The 25692-nt window shown below is 41.3% G+C and overlaps 1 protein-coding gene across 1 annotated transcript in view; it reads right to left on the minus strand.

The window, feature by feature from the left end:
- The window catches only part of MAPKAPK3 (MAPK activated protein kinase 3), a 92190-nt gene extending 71557 nt beyond the window's left edge, over positions 1-20633 (minus strand). The window contains exons 1-2 of the mRNA XM_031958636.1: positions 20396-20633; positions 19284-19664 (exon numbers count right to left, since the gene is read on the minus strand). Of these exons, the coding sequence (XP_031814496.1) occupies positions 19284-19541 (258 nt within the window). The 5' untranslated portion in view covers positions 19542-19664; positions 20396-20633. The remainder of the gene's footprint in view (positions 1-19283; positions 19665-20395) is intronic.
- Between the last annotated feature and the right edge of the window lie 5059 nt (positions 20634-25692).

Here is a 25692-nt window from a genome sequence, read left to right on the forward strand (position 1 = left end):
AATAAAAAGTTATAATAAAAAAAAAATTATTGCAATAGTCCAGGCAAGAAGTGATGAGGGTATGAATGAACATGGTGGCTTTGAGTAGAGAGGGAGAAATACAAGTGAGAGATGTTATTGAAAAAGAAATTCCAAGATTTGTTAACCAATTCAATAGATAAATTGAGTTAGAGAGAAGAATGACATCGAAATCTGCAAACTCTAGGTAACTGGAAGGATAGTAATGTCCTTGACAATAATGTGTAAGTTTAGAAGTGAGAGGAAGGACAGGGAGGGGAAAGATAATGAGTTGCGTTTGAAATAGTTATAAGCATATCCAGTTTGAAATGTCCAACAAGCAGATGATAATGTGGTACTGATCTGGGAATCATCTTCAAAGAGGTAACTCTTTACCTCATTTAACCTGGTATTAATAGGTAAGATTTCTGGGAGCCAATGAATTTGGGTGGAGAAAAAAGATATCTTTATTTTCACTAAGTACTAACTGAAATTTTTTCAACTATTAATTTTTTTTTCTGAGAAAGGGATCTATAGGCTTTCTCAGATTGCCAAAAACTTTCTCATGACACACACACAAAATAAGAACCACTGCTGAGAGAGAAAAGAGAAGAAGGGCCAGAACAAAACCTTGAGGGACACTCACAGTCAATATGCATGGCATAAAGGAAAATCTAGTGAAAGAGAAAAAGTTAAGCTTATGCTGGCCTATAGTTTGCAGATGTGCTCTTTCCTTCTTTGAAAATTGGGGCATTTTCCTTCTTTACATTCTGTATGTGTGTGTGTGTCTGTCTGTCTGTCTCTGTCTCTCTGTCTTTCATGATCTTCTAATATTAGTGGGTCTCCCATAGTGGAGGTCTCCTAGAAAAGGCTGGATGATACCTTGTTGGCTATGCTAGTGTACTGTAGAAAGGATTCCAATTCAGTACATATTGACCAAGATGAATTAGCCTCTGTTTGTCTTTAAAGCCCATTTTAACCAGACTCTTTCCTACTTTTCCTGTTTTTCTTACTCTCTCTCCTCTTGAGCTCTAAAGACACTGGCCTCCTGGACATTCCTTACACATGGCCCTCCATCTCCCAACTATTTCACTGATTGTCGCCTGGGACTGTTATTGTCTCCTCTATCTCTGACTCCTGGCTTCCTTCATAAATCTGATCAACTTCCACCTTCTACAAGAAGCTTTTCCTGATCCTAAGAACTTTTCTCTGGCTATCCCTACTTCACTCTGCCTAGATCTTTATTTTTATTTTTAACACACATTGCTTTATGAAACATGTTGGGAGACACAAGTCAGAGAAAAAGGAAAAAACCATGGGACAGAGGGAAAAAAAAAAAAACAGGAAAAAAAAGAAGTGAACTTAGCATGTGTTGATTTACACTGTCTTCTTAGTTCTTTTTCTGTATGCAGATGGTATTTTCTGTCCAAAGTCTATTGGGATTGCTTTGAATCACTGAACCACTAAGAAGAATCAAGTCTTTCATTGCATATTCTTGCTGTTTTTCTGTACATTGTATTCCTGTGTTATTCTGTACAGTGTATTCCTGTTCTGCTTATTTCACTCAGCATCAGTTTATATAAATCTTTCCAGGACTTTCTAAAATCAACGTGTTCATTATTTTTTAAAGAACAATAACATCCCATTACCTTCATGTATTACAGCTTGTTCAGGCATTCCCCAATTGATGGGCATCTACTCATTTTCCAGTTCTTTGCTATGACAAAAAGAGCTCCTACAAACATTTTTGCACATGTAGGTCCTTTCCCCTCTTTTATGATTTCCTTGGGATATAGACCCAGTAATGGCACTGCTGGGTCAAAGGTTATACACAATTTGAAAGCCCTTTGGGCACAGTTTCAAATTGTTCTACAGAGTAGTTGGTTCATTTTACAACTCCACCAACAATGCACCAGTGTCCCAGTTTTCCCACATTCCTTCCAACATTTATCATTATCTTTTCCTGTTATCTTAGCCAATCTGAAAGGTGTGAGGTGGTACCTAGGTCTTATTTGAACAGAGTTATTTGTCTCATATGATGAGGTTCTTTGAGAGCAGGGACTGCCTGGCACATAGTAAGTACTTAATGAATAATTACTGACTAGATAGACTCTAAGATTCCTTCAAAGTCTGAGAGTCTATCATTCTGTGTGAGTTAAGAAAAAAGAGAAGATAAGTTTCAAAAGAAGCAGACATCATCTTTAGCTATGGAGTGGGGAGAAACAGATAAGGCTTGAGATTGAGTATTGAAAGAAGGATAGAACTGGTATCTAGGTGACTCTCTAACTTGATTATACGTGGAGAAATTGGAAAGAAAGTACTGAGTCAAAATATTTCATCTGGAAGTAATATCAGAAATTAGGCATTTATTTTATAGATGAGGAAACTAAGGTGGGATAAGGCAGCACAAGAAAGGAAAGAATGTATAGGAATGAAGTTACATGATCTCTTCATCTGTTGGTACATTCTTGGTACCTCCATGTTGTTCGTGGGATATTCATCAGTCTGGTGGGATAAAAAGACTCATCGATATAGTAATCTCAGACATTAATGCTTTATAATGTAGCGTGGCTGGACAGAGCCTGTGACCTTACCAATTACGTTAACGGTGATGTCATAGTTGAGTGTTCCTTGAATAAGGGGACTGGACCATATCAGCTCCAAAGTCTCCTCCAGCTCTCACATAGAACATTCTTTGTTTTAAGCACTGTTTTGTTCTCCTCTAAGAGAATTCCTTTAAGAATTCTCCTATTCTACATTTCATACTATGATGGATCTTTTAGCTCTGGCTATATTTGTTGGCCCTTCTAAGCTCTAGCATTCTATATTCTAGAATGTCTAGAAAAAGAGGTTTCCTCACCCTACTTCATACCTCCCCTGCCAAAAAAACCCTCACTCAAAACAGAAGAAGCCTATGGAGTCCAGGAGTGAGGGATTTCAGAGAAAATTTTTTCAAAGAAAGTCAATAATTCCCAGAAGGAAGTGACATCATTAACCATTCCAGACCACAGGATTATCTCCCTACTATCAATTCAAAGAAGTCTTGTATACATTCCTCATTTAATATATTTAATAATGACCACACTTTTGAACGATTTGCTTTTTCAAAAAGATACACACATACATATACTTGTATCAATACATGTGGTGTAAACATGTGCACACATACACAAGAGAGTTTTGTCAGAGTTTTGGGTCCAGTTTCCACAGAACCCTGAGATTTTCAGATCCTTTGGTGTAGCTGACATAGTTTGGAGAGGCTTTAAATCACCCTTAAAGATAATTTCTTACATCTACATAGCATTTTAAAGTTTAAAATATCTTCACATCTCTTATGCTTTCTGGAAGGTAGAAGGATGTAATGAAAAGAGAACTGTCCAGGGAGTCAAAAAGCCTCAATTCCAGTCCCAATTTGACCAACAGGTCAATGAAGTCAGTATTCTTTACTGGGTCTCAGTTTGCCTACCTGTAAAATGGGAGGAGTATGACCAGATGAACTCTCAGCCCCCTTCTAGCTCTAATATTCTACTGTACTTTAATCTATGTATTGACTCCCTGACCAATAGAACAAAACAGATATTATTATCCCCATTTTTCCAAGGAGGAAGTGGGAGCTCAGAAAGGGAAAGTGTGAACAAGCAGAAGTCTTACAGAAAGTTAGAAAGAGAGATAAGAACTTGACAGGAACCTGTTTGCAAATAAGTCTTTTCCAATACTCCCAAGGCAGTTGAGTGGGTAGCTTGCAGAAGGTGAAGTTTGAACAGCTACAAGCTCCCTTCACCCAGTGCTGAGCACTAGGGGAGGAGCCATGCTTCTCAGCCAAAGGGTAGGGAGAATGTGGAAGCACCAGGGCAGCAGACTCCGAAATGTCTCCAAATAGGGAGAAACCATCCCTTGTGAAGCCTCTTCCAGAGCTGCCTCCTCCACAATGGGAGTCCAGGTCAGTCACGGCCATGCTGCTTATCTCAAGGGACTTGGTACTAGGGAAGCCTACCTTGCTCTCAAAGAACCATGTTCACCTACAGTCCAAAGTTCCCCATCAGAGGTCTATTGTACCAGCCAATGAAAGCTCCTCTTTTAAAAATTAAACATTTAAATCTTGTAGTGATCTATCTTGCATTCATGAGTCTAACAATAGACCTAAGGGTGGGAAACCACAGCCACTGGGTGTGGAAACTGCAGAGAAATCCTCTCATCTATCTGGTTGCTGTGAAAGATACCACCATCTCGGGGTCCATACACTTTTGTTGACTTAATAATCAGCTTGCTTTTGTAACAGGCTAGAATCAACAGGTCTGTGAAAAGAGGTTGGGGTGGGAAGAGGAAAGTAGGGAAGGAGGAAAAAGAGGATATTGTAAAACCAGAAAGTCCCAGAAATAACACCCCACCCTCAAGTCCTCAGATATTCTCATCTAGCCTGCAGTGTAGACAAGTCACAACCTGCCATTAGACACAACACCCAGTCCTTGAGGCACTGAGGAAGGCTCACTGGTTCCCACAGCATGGGAAATTAAATGTTTGTCTGACTCCCTGCATGGACCAGCTCATGACTTCTACTAGCACAAGGAATATTCCTGTTTCTTTAATGGCCTTTAATGACTCACTTCAAAGGGATGTCAAGTTTGATTATGGGGTGTTGGCAAGAGAGCTGGCTTTGCCACTGAGGGACCTGGGTTTCAAAAGTAGACTCTGTCATTCATTAGCCAAGAAGCTTTGGCTATGTCCCTTCTGCTCTCAGTTTCCTATTCCACCAGGAAGGGACTGGGCTAAATGATCTTTAAGGTTACTTCTAAAGGCAGCTAGTTGACGTAGCAGATAGATTATAGGACCTAGAGTCAGGAAGATGAATTCAAATCTCACCACAGACACATACCAGCTGTACGACTGTGGACAAGTCACTTCATTCTGTCTGCCTAAGTTCCTCATTTGTAAAAGGAGCTAAAAAAGGAAATGGTAAACCACTCCCAAGTATCTTTGCCAAGAAAACCCCAAATGAGGTCACAAAGAGTCAGATACAACTGCAAAGCAAAGATCTCTTTTATCTCTAAATCTGTATTATTATACCATGCAGAAGTTTCCATTACATCCAACACAAAGTTTTCTATCTATGTTGCCTCCCCTGTGTCTCATATATATTGCATGCCGATAGAGCTTCTTGATATTTCTTAATATCAGCCACATCCTCCCTATTTCTCAGATGTGAAAACTGAGTCCAATGACAAAGAATGCTCTGTCAGGAGTGCTAAGTGCAGGAATACTAGTCTTTTTTTTTTGCTGCTGCTGATTCTAACAGCATAGCTTTGAATGAAGACAGATTTTGGTTTTTGAAAAGAAAGAGTATCTAGTAAAAAGGGGGCAAAGGCTTTAAGTCACATGACATGGGCTCCAGGGCTAGCTCTACCACTTCCTAATTAAGTGGCAATCCCTCTTATCTCTATTTGTCCATCTGTAAATTGGGTTGTTCCTTGTTTTACAGGACTTACTAGGTTGCTGCCAAGAGGATTAGATATGGGATTGCATTTGAAAGCATTTTAGAAGCAGTAAAGCCCTGTAAAAACAAACAACTGAACAGTCCCCATCTGTGCCAGCGTCTTAGCAGCCACTACTGTCAGAGACATTCTTCCTTATGGAGAAAGAAATCAAGAGGGGAAGAAAGCTAAGTGGGTCCAGGGCCATTTGCCTCCAAATGAATCCATTTTCCTTAACTAATGGAGCCCAATAGGGCCCTTAAGGTCTAGACCCAGGAAGACTCAAACCTTCTACAGAATGTAAACTTGGCTTTTAAGTACCTACCCCAAGCACAATTACTTTAGGCCTGTAAAGTGTCACCATTATTCATCAGGAGCTGCCTGAATGAGACCTGAAGGGTCCCAGGGAACTGGTGACAGAGGACAGACACGGAGGGAGGTAACAGTGCTTGAGCTCCATCCTCACTGTCCTATTTGACCTTATCTCTGCCCTGCCAAAGGAGCACAGAGAAATGAGGAGAGGATGTTGCTCCTTCTGCTGCCCCAGATGCTGCTGGTTCTTGACAGCAGTAAGTCTTCAGGCAGTCAGATCTTTTATCTTCATGTGTCCACTCCTCCAAAATGAAGCTCTCTAAAGTTCCATTCTTCCTCTAGCTAATTTCCTCACTGTCCCCCACACACTACCTATTCCCATCTCCAAGCTTTTATTCAAAGTTGCATCTAAACACAGAATTTGAGAGTTTCAAGGGACCACCTCAGCTGCCATTTAGTCCAACTCATACCTGAAAATCATCTCCACTGCCATGTCCCAACAAGAGTCCATCCAGCCCTCTTCTTGAAAATCTCCACCTCTTAAAATGGCCTTTCTACCTTTGGACAGCTCTAAATGTTAGGAGGCTGCCTCTCACCTGAAATATCCTCTCTTCCCCTCATTCAAAATATACCCATGATTCACATTGCAGCTCCCATCTCTTTTCCAAGAAACCCTCGCAGACTATTCTAGCTCTAGACCAAAAGCTAATTGTTCTATCAGGGTTCCAAGGGGACACAGCCCATCCTCACACCAAAGCAAGGACCAGGTCTAATACTTCCATTTCAGTATTTCTTTAAGGTCTATGGAAGGATTTTCTTCACAATTCCCTGAGAGGTGGGAAGGTATAATTACTTTCATTTCTCAGAGAAAGCAAGTATAGCAAAGAGAGTAAGTGACTAGCCTGAGGTCACACAGCTGGCAAGATTCAAAATCAGGTCTTCCAAGTGTAGTATTAGCTGCCTTTCTGCTATCGTACCCACTTACCTTCTCTATCCTTCAGTGAGACTAACTTCAAGGACTAGACATAGAGAAGATAGTGCAGTAGAAAGAGAACTCAGGAGAGGGTTTTTTTTTTTTTTCAAAGCCTATCTCTGATACTTATTACCACAGTGACCAGGAACAATAATGACCTCCCCGACCCTCAGGTTCCTTATGGGCAAAATGAGAGTAATAAAACTGATATGATACTTCTCTCACAGGATTATTGCAAGGACAAAATGAGAATGTATGTAAAGTACTTTGTAGAACCTTAGAGCCCAATATAAATGTCAGTTATTATTAGTAGACTGTTTGCCTTCAAATATCAGCAAGGCCATCATGGGAAAAGGGGATTCGATTTGTCCTCCTTGGCCCAAGAGGAGAGAACTAAAATAAATAAATAAAATGGGCAGAAGCTTGTAAAAGGCAGATTTTTGTCTTAATATAAAGAACAACTTGTTCAGAATATTTAACTACAGTAACAACAGCAATAATAAAGCACGTGTTAAGCACATTGTACAGGGAGCTCTGTGCTTAGCACACAAAAAAAAGACATGGTGTTTGTTCACAATGTAGTACATAAGTATAGAAGAGGGGTACAGAGTGTTAGGACATAGCTAAAAAGGGAAATGGTCATTATTGACTAACGATAAGGGCAGTGTTTGGAAAGGTTTCCTGGAGGAGATTTGAGTGGTTCTTTAGAATAATAAGATGAGGTTTAAGAGGGAAAAAAGTGAGAAGGGTATTTCAGAAAGAAGGAACATGGTTAACAAAAGGGAACCAGAAAGCTCTTGGTTTTCTAGCATGGTGATATCATTAACAGAAATAATGAAGTCAAAGCTGGAAAAGGTTGTAGAAGAGGGATAATAAAGCCACATTTGGTTCATGCTGACTGGGTGGGACATAAGGTAGAGATGCCTTGTAATGGAGATCTTAGAGATCATGGGCTCACAGGTCAGGACCTCCAAAGGATCTGGTCCAACCTCCTCATTTGACTGATGGGGAAACGGAGGCCCAGAGAGATGAAGTCATATGTAGTAAGAGTGAAAAGTGGGATTTGACCAAAGATCCTCTGATTCTGGAGTCAGAGCCTCATAGCTAAGAAAGCATGACAGGAGTGGAGATTCAGATTTAAGAGTCATCTGCAGAGAGGTGATTGCTGAAACTGTGCAATCAGTGCACTTACCAAAAGAAAGAGTAAAAAATGAGATGAGGACCAAGGGCAGAAAACTGGAGAAAGAAACAGTGAAATCTATTTGGAGATAAAAGAGGCAGAAGAGTGAGATGTCCCTGAATTTGAGTGAGAGGGATATATTCAGAAGGATGGACAGCTTCATCAAGAAGTGAAGAAGGACAAGGACCACTGAATCTGGTGATAATATTAAGTCTGCTAGTGACCTCTAAGATAGCAGCTTTTATAGAGCCAGGACAAAACCATATAAGTAATTAAGGAGAGGATGGAGAAAAAAATAAAGATATCCGGTACAGAATCTCTAGAGAAATTGGATTCTGAATAGATAGAAAGAGATGGGTTCACAGCTGGATGGGGTAGAAGGATCAAGAGAAAACTTTTTTAAAAATAGGGAAAGTCTTAAAAATGCTTATAGACAAATGAAGAGGAAACAGTGGACAAGAATAAAGTAAGAGTTCAAGAACATTCTGGACCTCACAAGAAGGTCCAGAAGGAGAGAGGGAGACAGGACCAAGAGTACAGGTAGAAGATGGTGGGACTCTGTAAGCAAGTCACTTCATTCAACCTCAGTGAAGAATAGGGATGCTTTTCTCAGCCCCTGAACAATTCTTAGGAATTGAGGAAAGGAACTGAAATTTCCATCAGATAGTCTCAGTCTCCTTCCCCATGAAACAGGATACTATTTTGCTTCAAATGTGTGTGTGTTGAGGTTGAGAGGAGGAGTATGGGAGCAGAATCCAGAGAGTCTCTTAAGAAAACAGAGAAAAAAAGCAAGTAAGAAAAGCAAAAAAGAAGCAAGTAAGAGTAAACAAATTACCCTCTCTGAGATTTCATCTGCAAAACAGGGATATTGCCATGCACTCCCCAGTCCATAAGGTTGTTTTTCAAGAAAGCCCTTAATAAACTCTAAAGTTGCTATAGAAATGTGAGCTATTATTAGGTGATCTGTTCAAGGTCACATTGCTGATAAGTAGCAAAGCTGTGACTTAAAAAGAACATAGTATTAGGAACCAGAATCCACCTAATCCCAAGTCTGCCACAAGTGAAATTTCCATTACTTTCCTATTTCATGGAAACACAGATTTAGAGATGAAAGGATCTCTGGTTCACCTGAATCCCAGAAGTAACCTGTCCAAGTAGCACATGCAGAATTTGAATCCAGTTCCTCTGACTCAAAATTCAACCCTGTTGCTAATACTGTATCACGTCCTTTCTTTTCTGTTCTTGTAGTTAAAAAGCCAAAGAGAATCATTTATTTACAAGAGATCCTCTCAAGCATTTAAAAGCAATTGATAGCTGTTCATTGGATCTTGACAGGCTTGGACTGCATGACCACTTCTATCTCTGACGCTGTGGGCTTTTATAAACTTGTAGCATTCCCAAGACCCTGACTTCTGCTGGGGAGATCCGGCAGAGGAGGAACCTCCAGTACACTCTATCTGACTCTCAGGCTGAGAATAGAAGCTTTCCTTAAGCTAAGAGGAGGGGTAGAAGAGAAAGAAGAAGGAGAGAAGTATAGAGAGGAGCTGAAAAGTTAGAGGCCGGGCTAACGACCAGATAATCCCTACCATGCTGGGGGCTCAGGTGGAGAGAGAGCCGTGTGGGAAGGAAGGAGAGAGCCAGGTCACATCTCCTCCTGGTATCTCCACAGTACATGGCACAGAGATGAGATGGTGGTGATAGATAACTCTGGGGACAGGAACCTTGCAAGGTTCTATTTAGGACTTGGAGTTTTAAATAGCCACTGAGCAGCAGGCCATCCTCTTTATTACACATTGCTAATGAAAGGTTACTCAGTCTCTTCTCCAGCTATCTGGCTTCCACTATCTTTCTGGGATAGATGGGGGATTCTTCTCTACCTAGAAGTGATAGACATGAGAGCAGAAGAATGGAAACAGAAGGGATGAGGGAACCTCGAACTCTGGTTCACGAAAGAAAACAAGAGACAAGCTGTATCCTGGTATTCTAATCCCTGCCAAAAGACCAACAAGGTCTGATCAAGGAAAAAGAAAAAGGATGGTATAGTGGAAATAAACTGGGCCTGGGGGGGGGGGGGGGGGGGGGGGGTTTGGAATACTGAAAAAAGGCCATCTCTAAATCTTAGTTTCCCTCTCTGTAAAAACAGGAATGCTAATACTTGTCCACTATCTACCTTACAGAGCTGATGTGAAAGAAATACTTTGTAAACTTAAAAACAGGAGATACATCTGAGATGTTGCCTGTTGTTATTGTTACTGTTATTATTATTTTGGGCTAATACTTTGGAATTTACCAGGCTGAAAATAGGAGCCAAGAGAACTCATTTTGGTCATTTTCCTCCCCATAACACCCAATCCTGTGGCAGGTGATTCTGTGGATTTTGTCCAAGTTTAAAAAAAAAATCTCATTAAGCTGCAGCATGACGAACAATAAAGTTCTTTTAATTAGCTTTCATTTGCAAGAACCATTTGAAGTTGTGTAGCCAAGAGACCCTGTGTCTGCAGCAAGTCTGCCATCACAAAATGAAGACCAGGCCCCCAGACTGCAATTAGGAGTAGGGATTATATCTCAGCAAGACTCAGGGTCTGTTAATTCCACTCAAGCAAACAATTATTAAGTGCCCATCATGGGCAATCCTCATCAGCCCAGTTTTTCTACTTCCTGTATGACTGAATGCTTGATTCAACCAAACTCTTTTAACTGTCCTCAGGAGAGGTATAGGGGGAAAAGTAAAGGGTTTGGAATTGGGGAATTCTAAGCCCATGTCTACCACTGATTCACTGAGTGTCCTTGATAATTATTTTTTTTCTCCAATTTCTTCCATTTAAAATGGGGCAGTTGACTTCCGTGATTTTTAAAGCTCCTTCCCTCACCCCAGTTGAAACACTCTGGAATTCTCTCTGACTCCAGGAACATTAATGCCATTTAGATTTCACTGGCAAGGGTGAAAAGCTACATATTCAGACATCTATTTCACAATGGACATGCTAATACAGTTTTATCCATTGTTTAATATACAACTCGATACAGGAAGCTTTCTCTGACCATCAAATTCCCAGCCTCCCTCCTTTCTCTGAGCCACTAGCACACTGGTTGTTCTCATGACTTTACCTGCCCTTTATTTTAAGCCTTTTTTTAAGTGTTAAAGGGTCCTTATAGTCCCCAATAATCCACATGCTCATCAAGAGCACAGTGAGTCCAGCTCTGACACAGGGAGCTGAGAGAGAAATAAGTACATTCAATAAATATTGGCTGTGAATTCCTTTCTTCTAGTTTTAAGCTAAGGCAGGGCATTTGACTCTTGAGGGCTGAAAAGTACCTCCGAGAAACAATGCTATTTGACTAAACATACATTTTGCAAGCATCTACTTTGGGCAGCTAGCTATTTATGAGAGAGAGAGAAAGGTTAGGTAAGAAAAGGTCCTTACCACTGTAGACTTTATAGTCTAATAGGTTTTCTGTGTATCTGAACAAACCAAACCTCTCATGGTGGGAGAAGACATGGTTTTTCCTTGACTGATCCTGTAGATTTGTAGGGTCAACTTAGGAAGACAGGAAAGCTCCAGGAATCATAAGAGATCCAGTGATTTTCTTAAGAATCTTCTGCAACATGTTTAATATATATTGGATTACTTGCTGTCCAAGGAAGGAGGCAGGGGGAAAGGAAAGAAAAAAAATTTGGAACACAAGGTTTTGCAAGGATAAATGTTGAAAACTATCTGAGCATATATTTTGAAAATAAAAAGCTAAAAAAGTTTTTAAATAGCAAAAAAAAAAAAAAAAAAAAAAAGGAAGAAGATAGCTCTTATAGAAAAAAAAAAAATCTTCTACAAACCACCATAGTGTGGCATAAACCAGATTAAAATTGAAAAACATTTAATAAAATGAACAAAAATGCAATACAACATAATGACAATTTGTCATTTTTAAGTCAGCAAGTATCCTGCAAGAATCCATTTCTATTTGAGATTGATACCATTGTTCTAAACCATCTCTAACCAGAACTGAAGTCTGTCTGATTAGGAAAAAGAAAGTAAATAAGGAAGGAATTTCTTTTCTGAGAAAACTTGGGGTTCCTACACACTGGAGCTTCTAGGCGACTTTTAGAGGCAGCCATAGATAGATGGATTTGGAAGCAGAGAGCCCTGGTTCAAAATCTAGCCCCAACATTTCCTATGTATATAATTTTGGACGTCATAATTCCTTTGGGCCTCAGTTTTGTAATCTATGTCTTGAGTGCCTTAGTATGAAATTATACAATTCACATTATTCAAATTTGCACTGCTTATTTCCATTGGGTTAGAACCAAGAGCCATATTTGACATCATTATAACTTTGAATTCAAATACTCAAGTGAGAATTCAAATACTCAAGATCACTTCATGGGATTCACTGTTCATTTGAGTGGGCTTTGATCTCCAGTCTTTTCCAGATGAGCCTCAATATCAAGGTTGATTATTCATATAATGAGCTATCCAGCCTGTAGCTCACCAGCAGGCTGGCAAAAAGTAAGGCACGGACAGACTGGATAGGTTTTCTCCTTGGGAGCAGCTCTGGTCAGAGGGTTGCTGAGAGCATCTGAGGTCTCTGATGAATCATCTGAATCCCCTCTTGTCTGAATTAGGAAAGAGGCTGAGACAGGAATGGGAAAGGCAGGTCTCAGGTACCAGTTCTACTTCCTTGCCTCAGGCAAACCACTTGACCTCACCTACTCTCGGTTTCCTCTTCTCTAAAATATGGGGGTTGGACAAGCTGATCTCTAGGATTCCTTTTAGCTCTGATATTTTATGATTCACCCACCCACCTTCTCCCTTCCTCCTACCTCAGCCCAGGCAACTAAATATCAGATGTTTTTAAACCAAAAGAGCTCTTGGGATTTGGCTTTGAGGCAGGTTTCCATTGGGTTGATCTACTCAAGGATATGATTCCAGGCTTCTTCCTTCTCAGCCTCTTCTCCCTAACAATTGATTATTTTAAAGCTGGAAGGATATGTAGTCGATACCTCCCCCATTTTACAGAGGAGAAAACTGAGGATCACTGAAGTTAAGTGACTTGTCTAACACAGCACTGTTAGTAAGTGGAAGAGTTAGAACTAGAATTCAGGCCTTATAATTTAAGAATAGGGACATATTTCATTCTTTGTATTTGCATCCTTTCAGGGCAGCTAGATGACACAGCATCCAGACTGAAGTCAGAAAGATCTTAGTCCTAATCTAGCCTCTGGATACTTACTAGCTATGTGATCCTGGTCAAGTCACTTGACCCTCTTTGCTTCAGTTTCCTCATCTCTAAATGAGTTGGAAAAGGAAATGGCAAACCACTCCTGTATCTTCGCCAAGAAAACCCCAAATGGACTCATGATGAGTTGGACACAAATGGAAAATGACTGATCAAAAAAACAACAAAATTCATACCCCAAGCATTTCCTTATGGAGAAGTTTATTTCTAAGTCTCCTTCACAGTTCAGCTAAAGTTCCCTCCCCCTTCCTTCAGGAAGCCTTCTCTGTCCACATCACCTCACAGAAATCCTTCCTTCCTCTAAACTCTTCTACTGTCTGCCCTGCTCAACCAGCAGTCATCCATAGCCTGGTACGATTTAGTACATTTTTTCCATGTTCAAGTCTTGTATTCCCTATATACTCTGAGCTTCCTAAATACTGTAACTACATGGCAAATGATTCTGCATGTTCTCCAATCTCTTCCCTCAGAGGACTTAGAACAAAGTCAGCACATGCTAGGGTTTAATAAATAATGACTGAGTGGCTGGGCAAGAAAAAAGGAAAGAATGGAGGGAGAGAGAAAGGGAAGCAACTGATACCTCTTCCCTTCTGGTTTCTGGTGATAGCTACAGACAGTAGACTGATGGCAAAAGGAAATAATAATTCTGTCTGAGAAGAGGCTATGGCCAGATAAACACTTCCGGTCATTGCAATCTCAAGGCTGGGCACAGAAGATAAAGAGTGCTGTCTTTGGAACCAACTCCTACCAGTCATTAGGAAGTGTCCTTCTGGAAAGCAGATGCCTAACTTGACAGTTCCCTCCCCATTTCTCTTCACCCTCCTACATTTTATCAAAACTTGAAGCTCTCTCCAGGGTACTCTACCAATAGAAAAGGCCTTTCAGTGGGTCAGCTTACAGAATGGATTTCTCAGAACAAGGGCACTGCCAGCTGTTACTACCCATGCACTTTTTATAGCAAAAAGGAAGAACTTTCTGGGTCAAAAAGTATGCCCTGCTACTGCAAAACAATTAACAGCAAAAAGTATTTACACTAAAACAGCCCCTTAGAGTTTACAAAGGATTTTCACACAACATTCCTGTTAAATAGGTAATCACTTTGGGGAGGGATAGGAGAACATAGGTGATTTCATCTATGCAGGAAATCTCCCTCCATTAATACAGATAGACAACTCTTTTGCTTAAGAGAGCCGCCCAGACCCACATGTGTAAAAATGTTTGTGGCAGCCCTTTTTGTAATGACAAAAACCTGGAAACTGAGTGGATACCCATCAGTTGGAGAATGGCTGAATAAGTTATGATATATGAATGTTAAGGAATATTATTTTTCTATAAGAAATGAGGAGCAGGATGATTTCAGAGAGGCCTGGAGAGATTTACGTGAACTGATGTTATGTGAAATGAACAGAACCAAGAGATCATTGTACACGGCAACGGAAAGATTATATGATGATCAATTCTGATGGACGTGGCTCTCTTCAACAACAAGATGATTCAAACCAGTTCCAATTGTTCATTGATGAAGAGAGCTATCTACACCCAGAGAGAGGACTGAAAGAACTGAGTATGGTTCACAGGATAGCATTTTCACTCTTCTTGTTGTTGTTTGCTGGCATTTTATTTTGCTTCTCTTTTTTTCTTGTGCAGCACAATAATTGTATATGTATGCATATATTGGATTTAACATAAATTTCTACCGTGTTTAACATATATTGTACTATTTGCCATATGGGGAGGGCATAGGAAAAGGGGGGGGATTGGAACACAGGATTTTGCAAGGGCTAATGTTGAAGAATTGTCCATGCATATGTTTTGAAAATAAAAAGCTTTAATTAAAAAAAAAAAAGGATAGAAAGTAAGGACTGCTTACAAAGCATCAAAAGTTATGGCTGGGTTTAAAAAAGAGAGTGAGAGAGAGAAGAGGCAGGGATGCTACTCAGGACACTACAAGGATGAATGACTTGTAAAGATCATTATAGGTCAGAGGCAGGTCTTGAACTGTCCAGTCCTTTTTCTGTGACATCATTCTATACTTGCCCTTTAGCATCCTGAAAAGATTCATGATCTCATCCATTTGGATCCTTTCTCCATTGGTGCAGACTACAGGTCTGTCTGCTCCAAAAAAAAAAATTCTTTTATGAGTTGTTGTGGTTTAAAAAAAAATTACATCTCTAAGGGTCTGAGTTTTCTAAACTAGCTAGACTGGCTCTCAGACAACAACCCATTTTGGGGCAAGCAATCATAGAATTATAGATTTTTGAAGCAAAAAGACCTTAGAGGCCACTGAATACAATTCCCTGACTTAGAAGACAAGGGAACTGAAGCTGAGGGAGGTCAAAAGACAATTTAGAATCACACAGCTAGTAAGTATCTGAGGTGGGATTTGAACCCAGGATTTCCCTACACACTGAACTATGGCGGGTCTTATCAATGGTTATGTTCAAACAGTATAATTGTAAGAAGCCAGGAAGAGGTAACAGAGGAAGATTTTGATGGAGGCTAGTAAGAATGGTCTACATGTCAGCATATTTAAAGTTTTTAAAGCTTCTCTATACAACATCTCATTAGATCCTATGACACAAGGAGAGTATATATTATTGTTCCCATCATCTTTAGAAGTACAGAAAAATTAAATGTCAAACTTGACTAAAGGCACACAACTAGGTCAAAGGCAAGAGTGAGAATTCAAATTCAGATCTTCTGGCTCCCACCCCTATGGTCTTTCCAACAGATTGGCCCCTCAATGGCCACTCTGCTTTTTCAATCTAGGTGCTAACAGAACCTAGTATAGGACTTCACACCCATCAAGAATTCTGATATTGACAAGCATATAAGAAGGCTGGGTCTCCCCTATCCCTGCCAATTTTGTCAGCTCCTCCTGCTAGGATAGGGGATATAAAAAAGGGGAGGTGGGGGGAGGGAAAGACTGAAGAAGAAGACGCATGCACTGATATTTAAAGTTCTCCCATGGTACTTTACCCTTTTTTTCTTAGATCCAAAAGAAAAAAAAGCACTTAAGAGAGAATCATATCAGCTCTAGTTTCAAGGGCAGAAAGATATACTCTTTAGAAATTGCTACCAAAGGGAAAAAGAAGTTCCCCTACAGGGAGGGCCCCCTACACAACTTTTGTAAAGACTGCACATGTCTTTGTAGCAGTGAGCCTCTTAGAACTAGCCCTGTGACTCTGGTCCCACCACGAAGTAGTGTTTTGATAAGTGCTTAAAAACTTGCTTTCTTTAATTAAAAAAAATTATGCATGATACATTTTAAGTGTTATTGGCATTAACATTTTCTCCATCACATTCTTAAGACTAGGCCATAAACGAAACAATCCATCAAGCCCTGATTTGTAGTGTTTGCTAATTGCAGAGGTGTATGTGAAAATTTAACAATTAGCTCTGTCCCCTGCAGGAACTGACTCTAACACACTCCTGAACCACATCCACCAAACTATGGCACCATCAGCTTAGAGACAGGAGAATGATATGTCAAGAGTACAGCAAGAACAAGATAACCCAGGGCCTCCATACTCCCTTTCCAGGATCCCCAACAACAATCACAGATTGAGCCCTGCCAATGAAAAGAATCACAAAATGTAAAAGTTAGAAGAGACTAGAGAAGATAATTTAATCTAATCCCCTCATTATACAGATAGGGAAACAGAGGTTTACATAAGTAGGTTCAGGGTTACACAGCTGATTAAAAATGAGAGCTAGATTTCAAAGCCAGGTCTCCTGACCCCAAATTCAGGGCTCTATCCTTTACACCTTGCAAGAGGGTGCCAGGAGCCATAGGGTTTATACATCAAAAGCCCTATGTTCCCGTCCAGAAACAAGAAGGCTGAAGCAATCTCTCATGACCTGAGTTTCCTCAACCATAAATTGGGAAGCTCTACATCTATCCTCTACTTCACAAGGTAATGGTTAACGGTGAGAGATGCCAGAAGGAAATGGCATCATTTATGGAGACAGGATGGTACTATCTACACAACCTTTATGTGGAAGGCAGGAAAAGAGTACTGGCCAGTCCAGCTAAGTCAGTTTCCTCAGTGATAAATGAGGTCAATAGAGCTCTTTAGCTCCAATGTTTGGCTCCATTTTTATCAGGAAGGACTATCAGTGAATGCACCAGCCACACAGGCTGTAAGCCTGCCCTTTTCTCTTTACATATGGGGAAGAACAAATCCTTGCTCCCTTCCACATAAGGGGCCTCACAGCCTCAATATCTGGGCACTCACGTACCACGTGGAATCAGTCCCCTTGTGCCAGGTTGTCGTTGTTCAAGCCAATAAGCAATTATTAAGCACCTATTGTAAGCAGAATTCTGAACCAGTACTGGGAAACTTATAAAGTTTATAGAAGTCTTTGTCCTCAGAGAGCTCACCATCTTCTAGCAGGAGGATAACAGACTCAAATAACTGTAATACACATGACATAAAATGTGTAGTAGAAAGATGCAAAACAAAGCTAGCCTTGAAGGTCTGTCCACCACTGACTTGCTCATCCCTCACTGGTAGCTCCCTGGACCAAGATGGCTCTGCACTGACTTCCAATTTAGTCCTTGGGACCTCCAGAGAGCTCAGCCTCTATGCCTGTAGCCCTAGAGGAATACATGTCCCCAAGGGGGATGGAATCAATTTTGCTACCTCCATATAAAGAAAGTATCTTTATATAAGTAGTCTCTATACAGTATGCTGTGGGCAGACAGGATGTGGAGGAGGCAGAGAAGATGTGGTCCCCGCCCTCTGGGAGCTTACAATGCAGTAGCGGGAGACATGGGTAACCCAGGCAACAGGGAGATTGAAGTATTTAAAAAAGGAACCAGCCTGATGTCGTATAAAGAACACTTAACTAGCAGTCAGAAGACCTGGGTTCTAGTCCTGATTCTATCATGAACTTGTCAGGTGACCTTGCAGAAGTCATTGCCTTACTCTGGAGCCATTTCCTTCTCCAAATTAAGAAGACTGGACTAATATGACCTCTAAAGTCCCATGTAGCTTGGATACTCTGATTCTATAACATAGCAGAGGCCTGCTGATTATACAAATGAGCCAAATCAGAACCAACCATCATCCAAGGCCAGGAATAGGAAATATAGTAAGAAAAAAAATGGATAATCTCCATTAGACACTGGCAGAAGTCTTATAAGGATGCTTGGGAAAAACTGTGGCTTGTATAAAAGAGTAATAGATTCTTATCATTACAACAATAACTAGCATTTATATGTGTTTGCAAAGCATTTTACAAATATTATCTCATTTTATTCTCATGACAACCCTTGGAGAAAGGTGCTATTATTTTCCCCATTTTACAGAGACGACAACTGAGGCAGACAGAGTAAGTGAGTTGCCTAGGGTCACGCAACAGCTATTTTGGTACAAGGGACATTGAAAAGGGATTCTAGGAAACACAGATTCAAACCCAAGCTCCATCACTGAATTACTCTGTGACTTTGGAAAGATTGTTTGGACCTCACTTTTCTCATCTGTAAAACAGAAAATGGTGGTAATTCTACTACCTGCCTCATAGTTATTATGGCAATCAAATCAAGTAATAGATGTAAAGAACTAAAGTTGAAAAAACTCCATAACTGGATTTTTACTTTTCTGTCAAACACATTAGGATCCATTCTCTCTACCATCCCCCTCCATATTCTAGTAAGAGAGAACCTGGATGGCAGGTATTACCGAAAGAAAAAAATATCAGAAAAATGTCAGATTTGGAAAAAGTCTCTGAGAACATGTAGTCTACTCAACAGAAATCCCAGCTATAACATTCCTGACAAATGGCTATCCAGCCTGTTTGAAGACGTTCAATGACAGGAGCCTCACTATGGTGGCCCATTCTGCTTTTGGACATCATTGTTAGAAAGTTTCTGCTTATATAGAACTGAGATCTGTCTCTGCAATTTTCACTCATGTTTCTAGTTGTTCTCTCTAGGGCCAATCGAGGCTTTACCACAAGACAATCACATCTCCTCAAATCCCCTCATCTCTAGGCTAAACAGCCCTAGTTCTTTAAAGTAATCCTCATACAGCTACTATATTATCTGCTGGCAGATAGACTAGGTGGGGCAGGGGGACTGGGGGGGAGGGGAGGGAAATGTGACCACACTCACCTTCAGTGCACACTTCTGGCCTGTCACCTTGTGGAAGCATTCCAAGACCTTTCCGTTCACACCCAGGCCCAGCACTTGCTTGGACAGCTTGTAATCATCAGTGACTGCATATTTCTTGGGCTCAACCTTGCCATGGGCCAGACTCCGAGGTCCACCCCTGGCATTCTCTTGGATTCCCATTCCGATGGCTCCCCCAGGCCCAGGCCCTGAGGTCTCTTCTTCAGGTATCTGCTCCCCCCCTTCGCCATTGGGGTCCATGACAGGAGCAGGGACCGTGGGAAGTGATGACCACAAACAGGGCTTTTCAGGGAAGGCCCCTCATTCAGAAAGAGCTTCACGCAAGATAATGAAGAGAGAGAGGTATGTGGCTGGGCCCATCACCTGAGGAAGAGAGGGAGAAGGTGTCAGAGCAGTGTGAGAAAGAATTTGTCCCACAGCCTGACAAGTGACATAAGGACCAAAAAGTGCATAGAAGAAAAAAATAGAAGAGGTGAAAGTGGGGTGTGTGTGAGAAGCAGGAATAAAATGAGGGCTCAGATGGAATAATTGGGGGGTTGGAGGGGTAATGGCTGGGCCAAGTTGGTGGGAGAGAGCACAGAAAGGGCCAAAGTGGATGCTAAGTACAGGTGAGACTGCAGACAGGTGGACTAGGGCCAAACGCAGGGGCCAAGTGGATTAGGACAAGGAGGCTGTGGGCAGGGGGGGGAGGGGGGAAAGGGGGGGGGACAGACAGGTGGGAAGGCAGAAATAAAAGTGAGAACACAGGTGGAGTGGAGGACAGATGTGCCTGAGCCTGCCGGGGAGAAGAGGGGGGGCGGTATCCACGTGCAGGAAGGGGGAAGACTCGACCGGAGTTGAGATCCAGATCTGCAGGGGCCAGACGAAGAAGCAAGTAGAGCGAGGCGAGATGACCGGGGTCAGGGGAGGGGAGACGCCAAGCAGGAAGAGGCTAAGGGTACACGCTCGGAGGGGGGGCAGAGAGCAAGGGAGAGTCTGGGCGCAGGTGCGCGGGACTGCGCCAGGTGTGTCCCGACCAGGTGAGGTGCAGGGACCGGGAGCGGGAAGCTCTTGAAGTGGGAGCAGAGAGGAGGGGAAAGGGAGGGGCTGGCTACCTGGCTGCGGCGGCGGCGGCGGTGGCCCGGACTAGGGGGGCTGAGCCGCGAGCTGGACTTGGAGCTCGGGCCACGGCGGCTGACAGGCACTGGCCTGGGGCCCCCACGTGACCCGCCCCACGCGTCATCCCAACTTTGGGCCCCGCGCGGTCAGCCCTTAAAGGGGAAGGCCGGGACCCGGGGTCGGGGACCGGCTGGAGAGTGGGAGAGGCGGGGCAGGCGGGGCCCGGGGCCTCTTACTCCGAGGGAAGGAAAGACAAAAAAGGAAACGAAATCCAGGCCCGAGCTCCAGCCCCCCGCCCCTTTCACACTCCGCCGCGCCCAAGCTCCAGGCCTCCCCGATCTCCGACCCGCCCTCGCGAAGTTTGGCTCCTCAGAAATTAGGGGAGGGCAGAAAAGAGCGGGCAGAGGTAGAACGGGACCGCAGAGAAAGACACCCCCCCCCCCCGACACACACACACACACACACACACACACACACACACACACACTCACTCTGTGCCAGAAATGGAAGGGGGGTTCTGCAGGAAAGAAGACGGGGAGCACCCGAAGCCACGAAGGGGAAGCTCTAGCGAAAACCAAAAGCTGTAGACCTGGGCAGGAGTGGAAACCTTAGAAACTACTTCCCTTGCCTTACAAAGAAGGAAACTTGGGGCCTGGAGAGGGAGTAAGTGACACAAGGCAACGTTAGTAGCAGAGCTGGGACTCAAACGCAGGTATTCCAGTAGCCAAGACCAATCAATCAATCCATCGCTCAATAAAGAGGTCTTTTTTCTACCCCAACTTGGCTGGCTTGTCTTCCTTCACCTCCTGTTGGGAAAAGGGCAGATCGGGAATGGGGGTTCGGGGAGAAACACAGTCCCACGTTGAGGTTAAGACCCTCCTGGGTCGCGTAGAAGAGGATTCCGATTTGGGAAAAGAGGGAAGACAGAAAGAAAGAACCAGTCCCATCTAAATCGGACCCGCAGCAAGAAGGAAAAGGATCCTGATGCTGGCTGGGACAGGGGCCTTTTCCCGCCCCGGGGAGACACTGGTTCAGGTCCTAAGCCAGATGTACCTTTGCTGCCTTCTCTCGGCCACCTGTGGGACTGAACTTGAAGGTACCTTCTCAAAGACTGAAATGCACTTGGTTGCCTCTCCATTTAACTTCCCTTTGCCTTGGGCAAGAGGTAGAAATTAGTCATAGGTCCTATGTTTTAAAGGGATCTTAGAGGTCATCTGGTCCGACCATCTTCGCAATTAAGGAAACGGGTGTAAAGAGGGGCTCTGACGTGCCCCAAATCACACAGTCAGTAAATAGTAAAGGAGTATTCTCACCTAAAGTATGTTTAACCACATAAATATTTAATAAGCCCTGGTGTTTTCCTGCAAATCTTGAGCTCTTTCCGCTTACCCATGTCCTAGAGGACATAGAATTAAGGTCCAGTCTCAGAAGGAGAAAGACAATTATTATTAAGTATCCACAATGTGTCAGGCATTGTGCTGAATGCTTTAAAATTATTTTCTCATTTAATCCTCAGACTACCCTGTGAAATAGGTGCTTTAATTATCTATGTCTCCTCAGTCAAGGAAACAGGCAGATTAGTGGTTAAGTGACTTGCTTCGGTAGGGTCACACATCCATCTCTATTCTCAGAGTTCTACCCACTGTATCATCTGTCCACCTCTGGGCAAGCTATGATGTCCTTAAGAGTAGAAAAGTTCTTAGTGTGCCCCTCTCCCTTTCTTCCCCTGAAGGGATAAGTAGAAAGCACTGAAGGATTGTGGGTGAAATGAATGCATCCCTGCACTCAGAGCTTTCTCCTTCTTACTTCTGAAGGGTAGTCTTTTTTCTCTGGAGGAGGTTGGGAAAGATTGAGTATCTGTTTTGTAGGTTTTGATTCTCACTCAACACAGCAAACATTTTCAGGACACTTTATGCTCAGAAGGTCCTATATTTGGATACAAAATTCAGAGATAGGTTTCTTTCCTTCAAGGACTTCTGGTCAGGGTAGGGTGTGTAGGATGGTTCAGGAAGTACTAGGACCTCTGGTGTGAGGGCAAAGCTTCTCATCCATTTTTGGTGTCTACCTGTTTCCCAACTTTCACTTGTGGCTCCAAGAAGCTGCAGCCACTTCCAGCCAGTTAAATATTATCTCAGCAAAGAAGCTTAATCAGGTTGAGGATTATCCATGCACCTCAAACCTGTTGGTAAATTAGGGGGTGTCTCCCCCAAGCATATGAAGATTTCTCCTGGTGGTATGAGTGAATGAACAATTTGTTCCAAGGGCCATGAAAGTAGCTGAAGCAAGCACTATGGAAAGCTGAGAACTTGGTCAGACATCAAAGATGCTAAGGTCATCCAGTTCTTAGCCAGTTGTCCTGACTTTCACCCTGCCGCTGACTTCTCTGACTCTGGAAGGGAGAGTAAGACGGACAACTTTGTTCAGCTCTGCTTAGCTTAAATAAATCTAATTCACTAGCAAGTCAAGATTTCATCCCATGATGGTGTTGGTCCTCTTCAAAAACAAAGGAAGAACAACAAATCAGGGTCACAAGAAGAGAAAGAAACCAAAAGAATAGGGTCATAGATTTATTGCTGACAAATTTCCTGGATTGAAATTCCAGCAAGTTTTAACTTACTATATGTATGGACAAATCACTTACCCTTCCTCTCAGGTCTCAGTTTCTCCATTTGTAAAATGAAAAATTTGGACTAAGGACTTATTCCTTTGGACTAAGAGGAAAATGGCTTCTTAAGATGCTCCTTGCTCTGGAGCTCTAATCTAATTCCATTTTTAGATGTGGAAACTAAATCACTGAGAAGAAAAGGAAATTGTCCAAGGGACACAGTAAGCAAGTAAAAAAGCTAAGATTTGAATCCAGGCCCTTTGACCCCAGATTTTTTACTCCTCTAACTGTGCCATATTTGAATCTGGCCAATGGCTTTGAGATGGGCAGAGAAACTGGAATGGTCAGAAGATTCCATTATCTCCAGGAATAGGGTTCATGTTTATTAATGAGGTGATATATGAGTTGAATAATTTTCAGGATATCTAGTGATTAAAAATGGGACAGTGGTAGTCTCCCCCAAAATGTCATTGGTATCAGATGGAGGAATACTTCTAGTATTGTTGGATATTCTTGAGATACTTCCTTATCTCATACTAATATTCAGATGGATCCGTCCCCTCTCCCCAATTAGGCAAACTGGATTATGGTGTATTTCAATTTCTGCAAAACTGATAGAGACATATCTAGGTTTTCCCTTATATAACAGTGTATTAATATGGATTTTTCAGGATTATTCATTTTTTAAAAATTGGTTTATTCAGATTTCTTTTGGTCAGCAGCACCCCCTAGTGCATTTAAAGTAGTATTAATTTTTAATTGATTTGCAAAAATTCTGCTTATTTACCAGCAGCACATCTATTATATAAAATCAAGAATTCGCAGATGCAGACCCCAAAATTTATAAGATAGGCAACATTTATTTGCTTTATGAAAGGACTTAAGTTGTTTATCGAGTCTTTAATTTATGAGATTCCAGGATATCTCTTTTTTAAATTGACATTTTGTTCTACATAATATTCATTTCAGAATGTATCAGAATGCATATTTATGCATCTTTATTTTGTTCTTTTTTCTTTTTTGATCGTTTAGTCATTTTGTATATTGTAATTTTCATTCTACTTATGTCACTCTCCACCAGTTCATATGTCTACTCAGGCTTCTCTGAATTATTCACTTATCATTTCTAAGAGTATGATAATATTATATTACAAGCATTCACTAACTTTTTATTTTTAGCAATATTCATCTATTTACTTTTCAACTCTTTGCTACCACAAGGAAGAAAGAAGGATTCAATTATAAAAATTGAACGCTTACGTCTTAAGCACTTTACAAATATTATCTAATTTGATCCTCATAACAAGCCTGGGAGGTAGGTATTATTATGATCCCCATTTTACAAATGAGAAAACTGAGACAAACAAAAACTGAAAGATAAACATGACTTGCTCAGAATCATACAGCTATTAAGTGTTTGGGACTAGATTTGACTAGAGTCTTAATGACCCCAGGTCCAGTGTTCTATGCACTGTGGCACCTAGCTTCCTCCATACACACAAATAATGTTGCAATTAAATTTTGGTATATATAAGACATATTTTTCTGCCTTTAATCTTCTTGTACTTATGAACAGTGATCTCTACTAGTGAGATCTCTGAGCACTAACATCCTAGTAAATATATTCCTCTACTTTCAAGGCTTACAATGAGAAGTATTTATTAAGTATTAGGGATAGTAGGGGGTAAGAGAAGGAGAAGGAATGCAAAAAACAAAATAAAAAGCCCACCTTCAAGAACCTTACATTTTCCTGGAAGAATACAACTTTTATACAGATAATTAAACCAAAGTAATCTGAGGAAGAAAAACTCATTAACAACTAGCAGGAGAAGTGGAGGGGGATAGTGGTAAGAAGAAAGATTTCCCATAGGAGTTACCACCTAGGATGAGCCTTGAAGGAAGCTAGAGATTCTTTTTTTTAAAGCATTTTAATGTAAAGTTTTGGGTTCCAAATTCTACCCCTTTCTCTCTCCTCCATGAGAGTAAGCAGATAAAGGTTATACATTTGCAATTAGATAAAATATTTCCATATTGTCTTTTGTACAATAAGACTCGAATAAAAGAAAAAATGAAATAAAGTGAAAAATAGCATGCTTTAGTCTGTATTCAGATAATATCAGTTTTTTCTCTGGAGGTGGATAATATGCTTCATCATTAGTCTTTTGGGATTGTCTTAGATCATTGTATTACTGAAAATAGCTAAGTCACTCATAGTTCTTCATCAAATAATATTGCAATTACTGTGTGCAACATTCTTCTGATTCTCACTTCATTGTGCATCAGTTCATGTAGGTCTTTCCAGGTTTTTCTGAAATCAACCTGCTTGTCATTTCTTATAGCACAATAATATTTCATTATGATCATATACCACAGCTTTTTTTTTAGCTATTACCTAATTGATGGGTATCCCTTTGATTTCAAAGTCTTAGCTACCACAAAAAGATCTGGAAAGCTAAAGATTCTAAGTGGTGGAGCTAATGAGCAAGTTTATTCCAGGAATGGGGAAAAGCTTATGCAAAGTCACAGATGTAGGGGATAGAATGCTGAACCCAGTAAATGGACTTCCTTCATTAGAACATCTTGTAGACTGCTGTAAAATAAGCAAAATTAAATAGTAGCAAAATTAGAAGGTAGCCTGGGGCTAGATTGTGACATTACCAGGATGAAGAGTATTTTTGTCATCTTTAA

Source organism: Sarcophilus harrisii, chromosome 1 (genome assembly GCF_902635505.1).
Source record: "Sarcophilus harrisii chromosome 1, mSarHar1.11, whole genome shotgun sequence".
Taxonomy (NCBI): domain Eukaryota; kingdom Metazoa; phylum Chordata; class Mammalia; order Dasyuromorphia; family Dasyuridae; genus Sarcophilus; species Sarcophilus harrisii.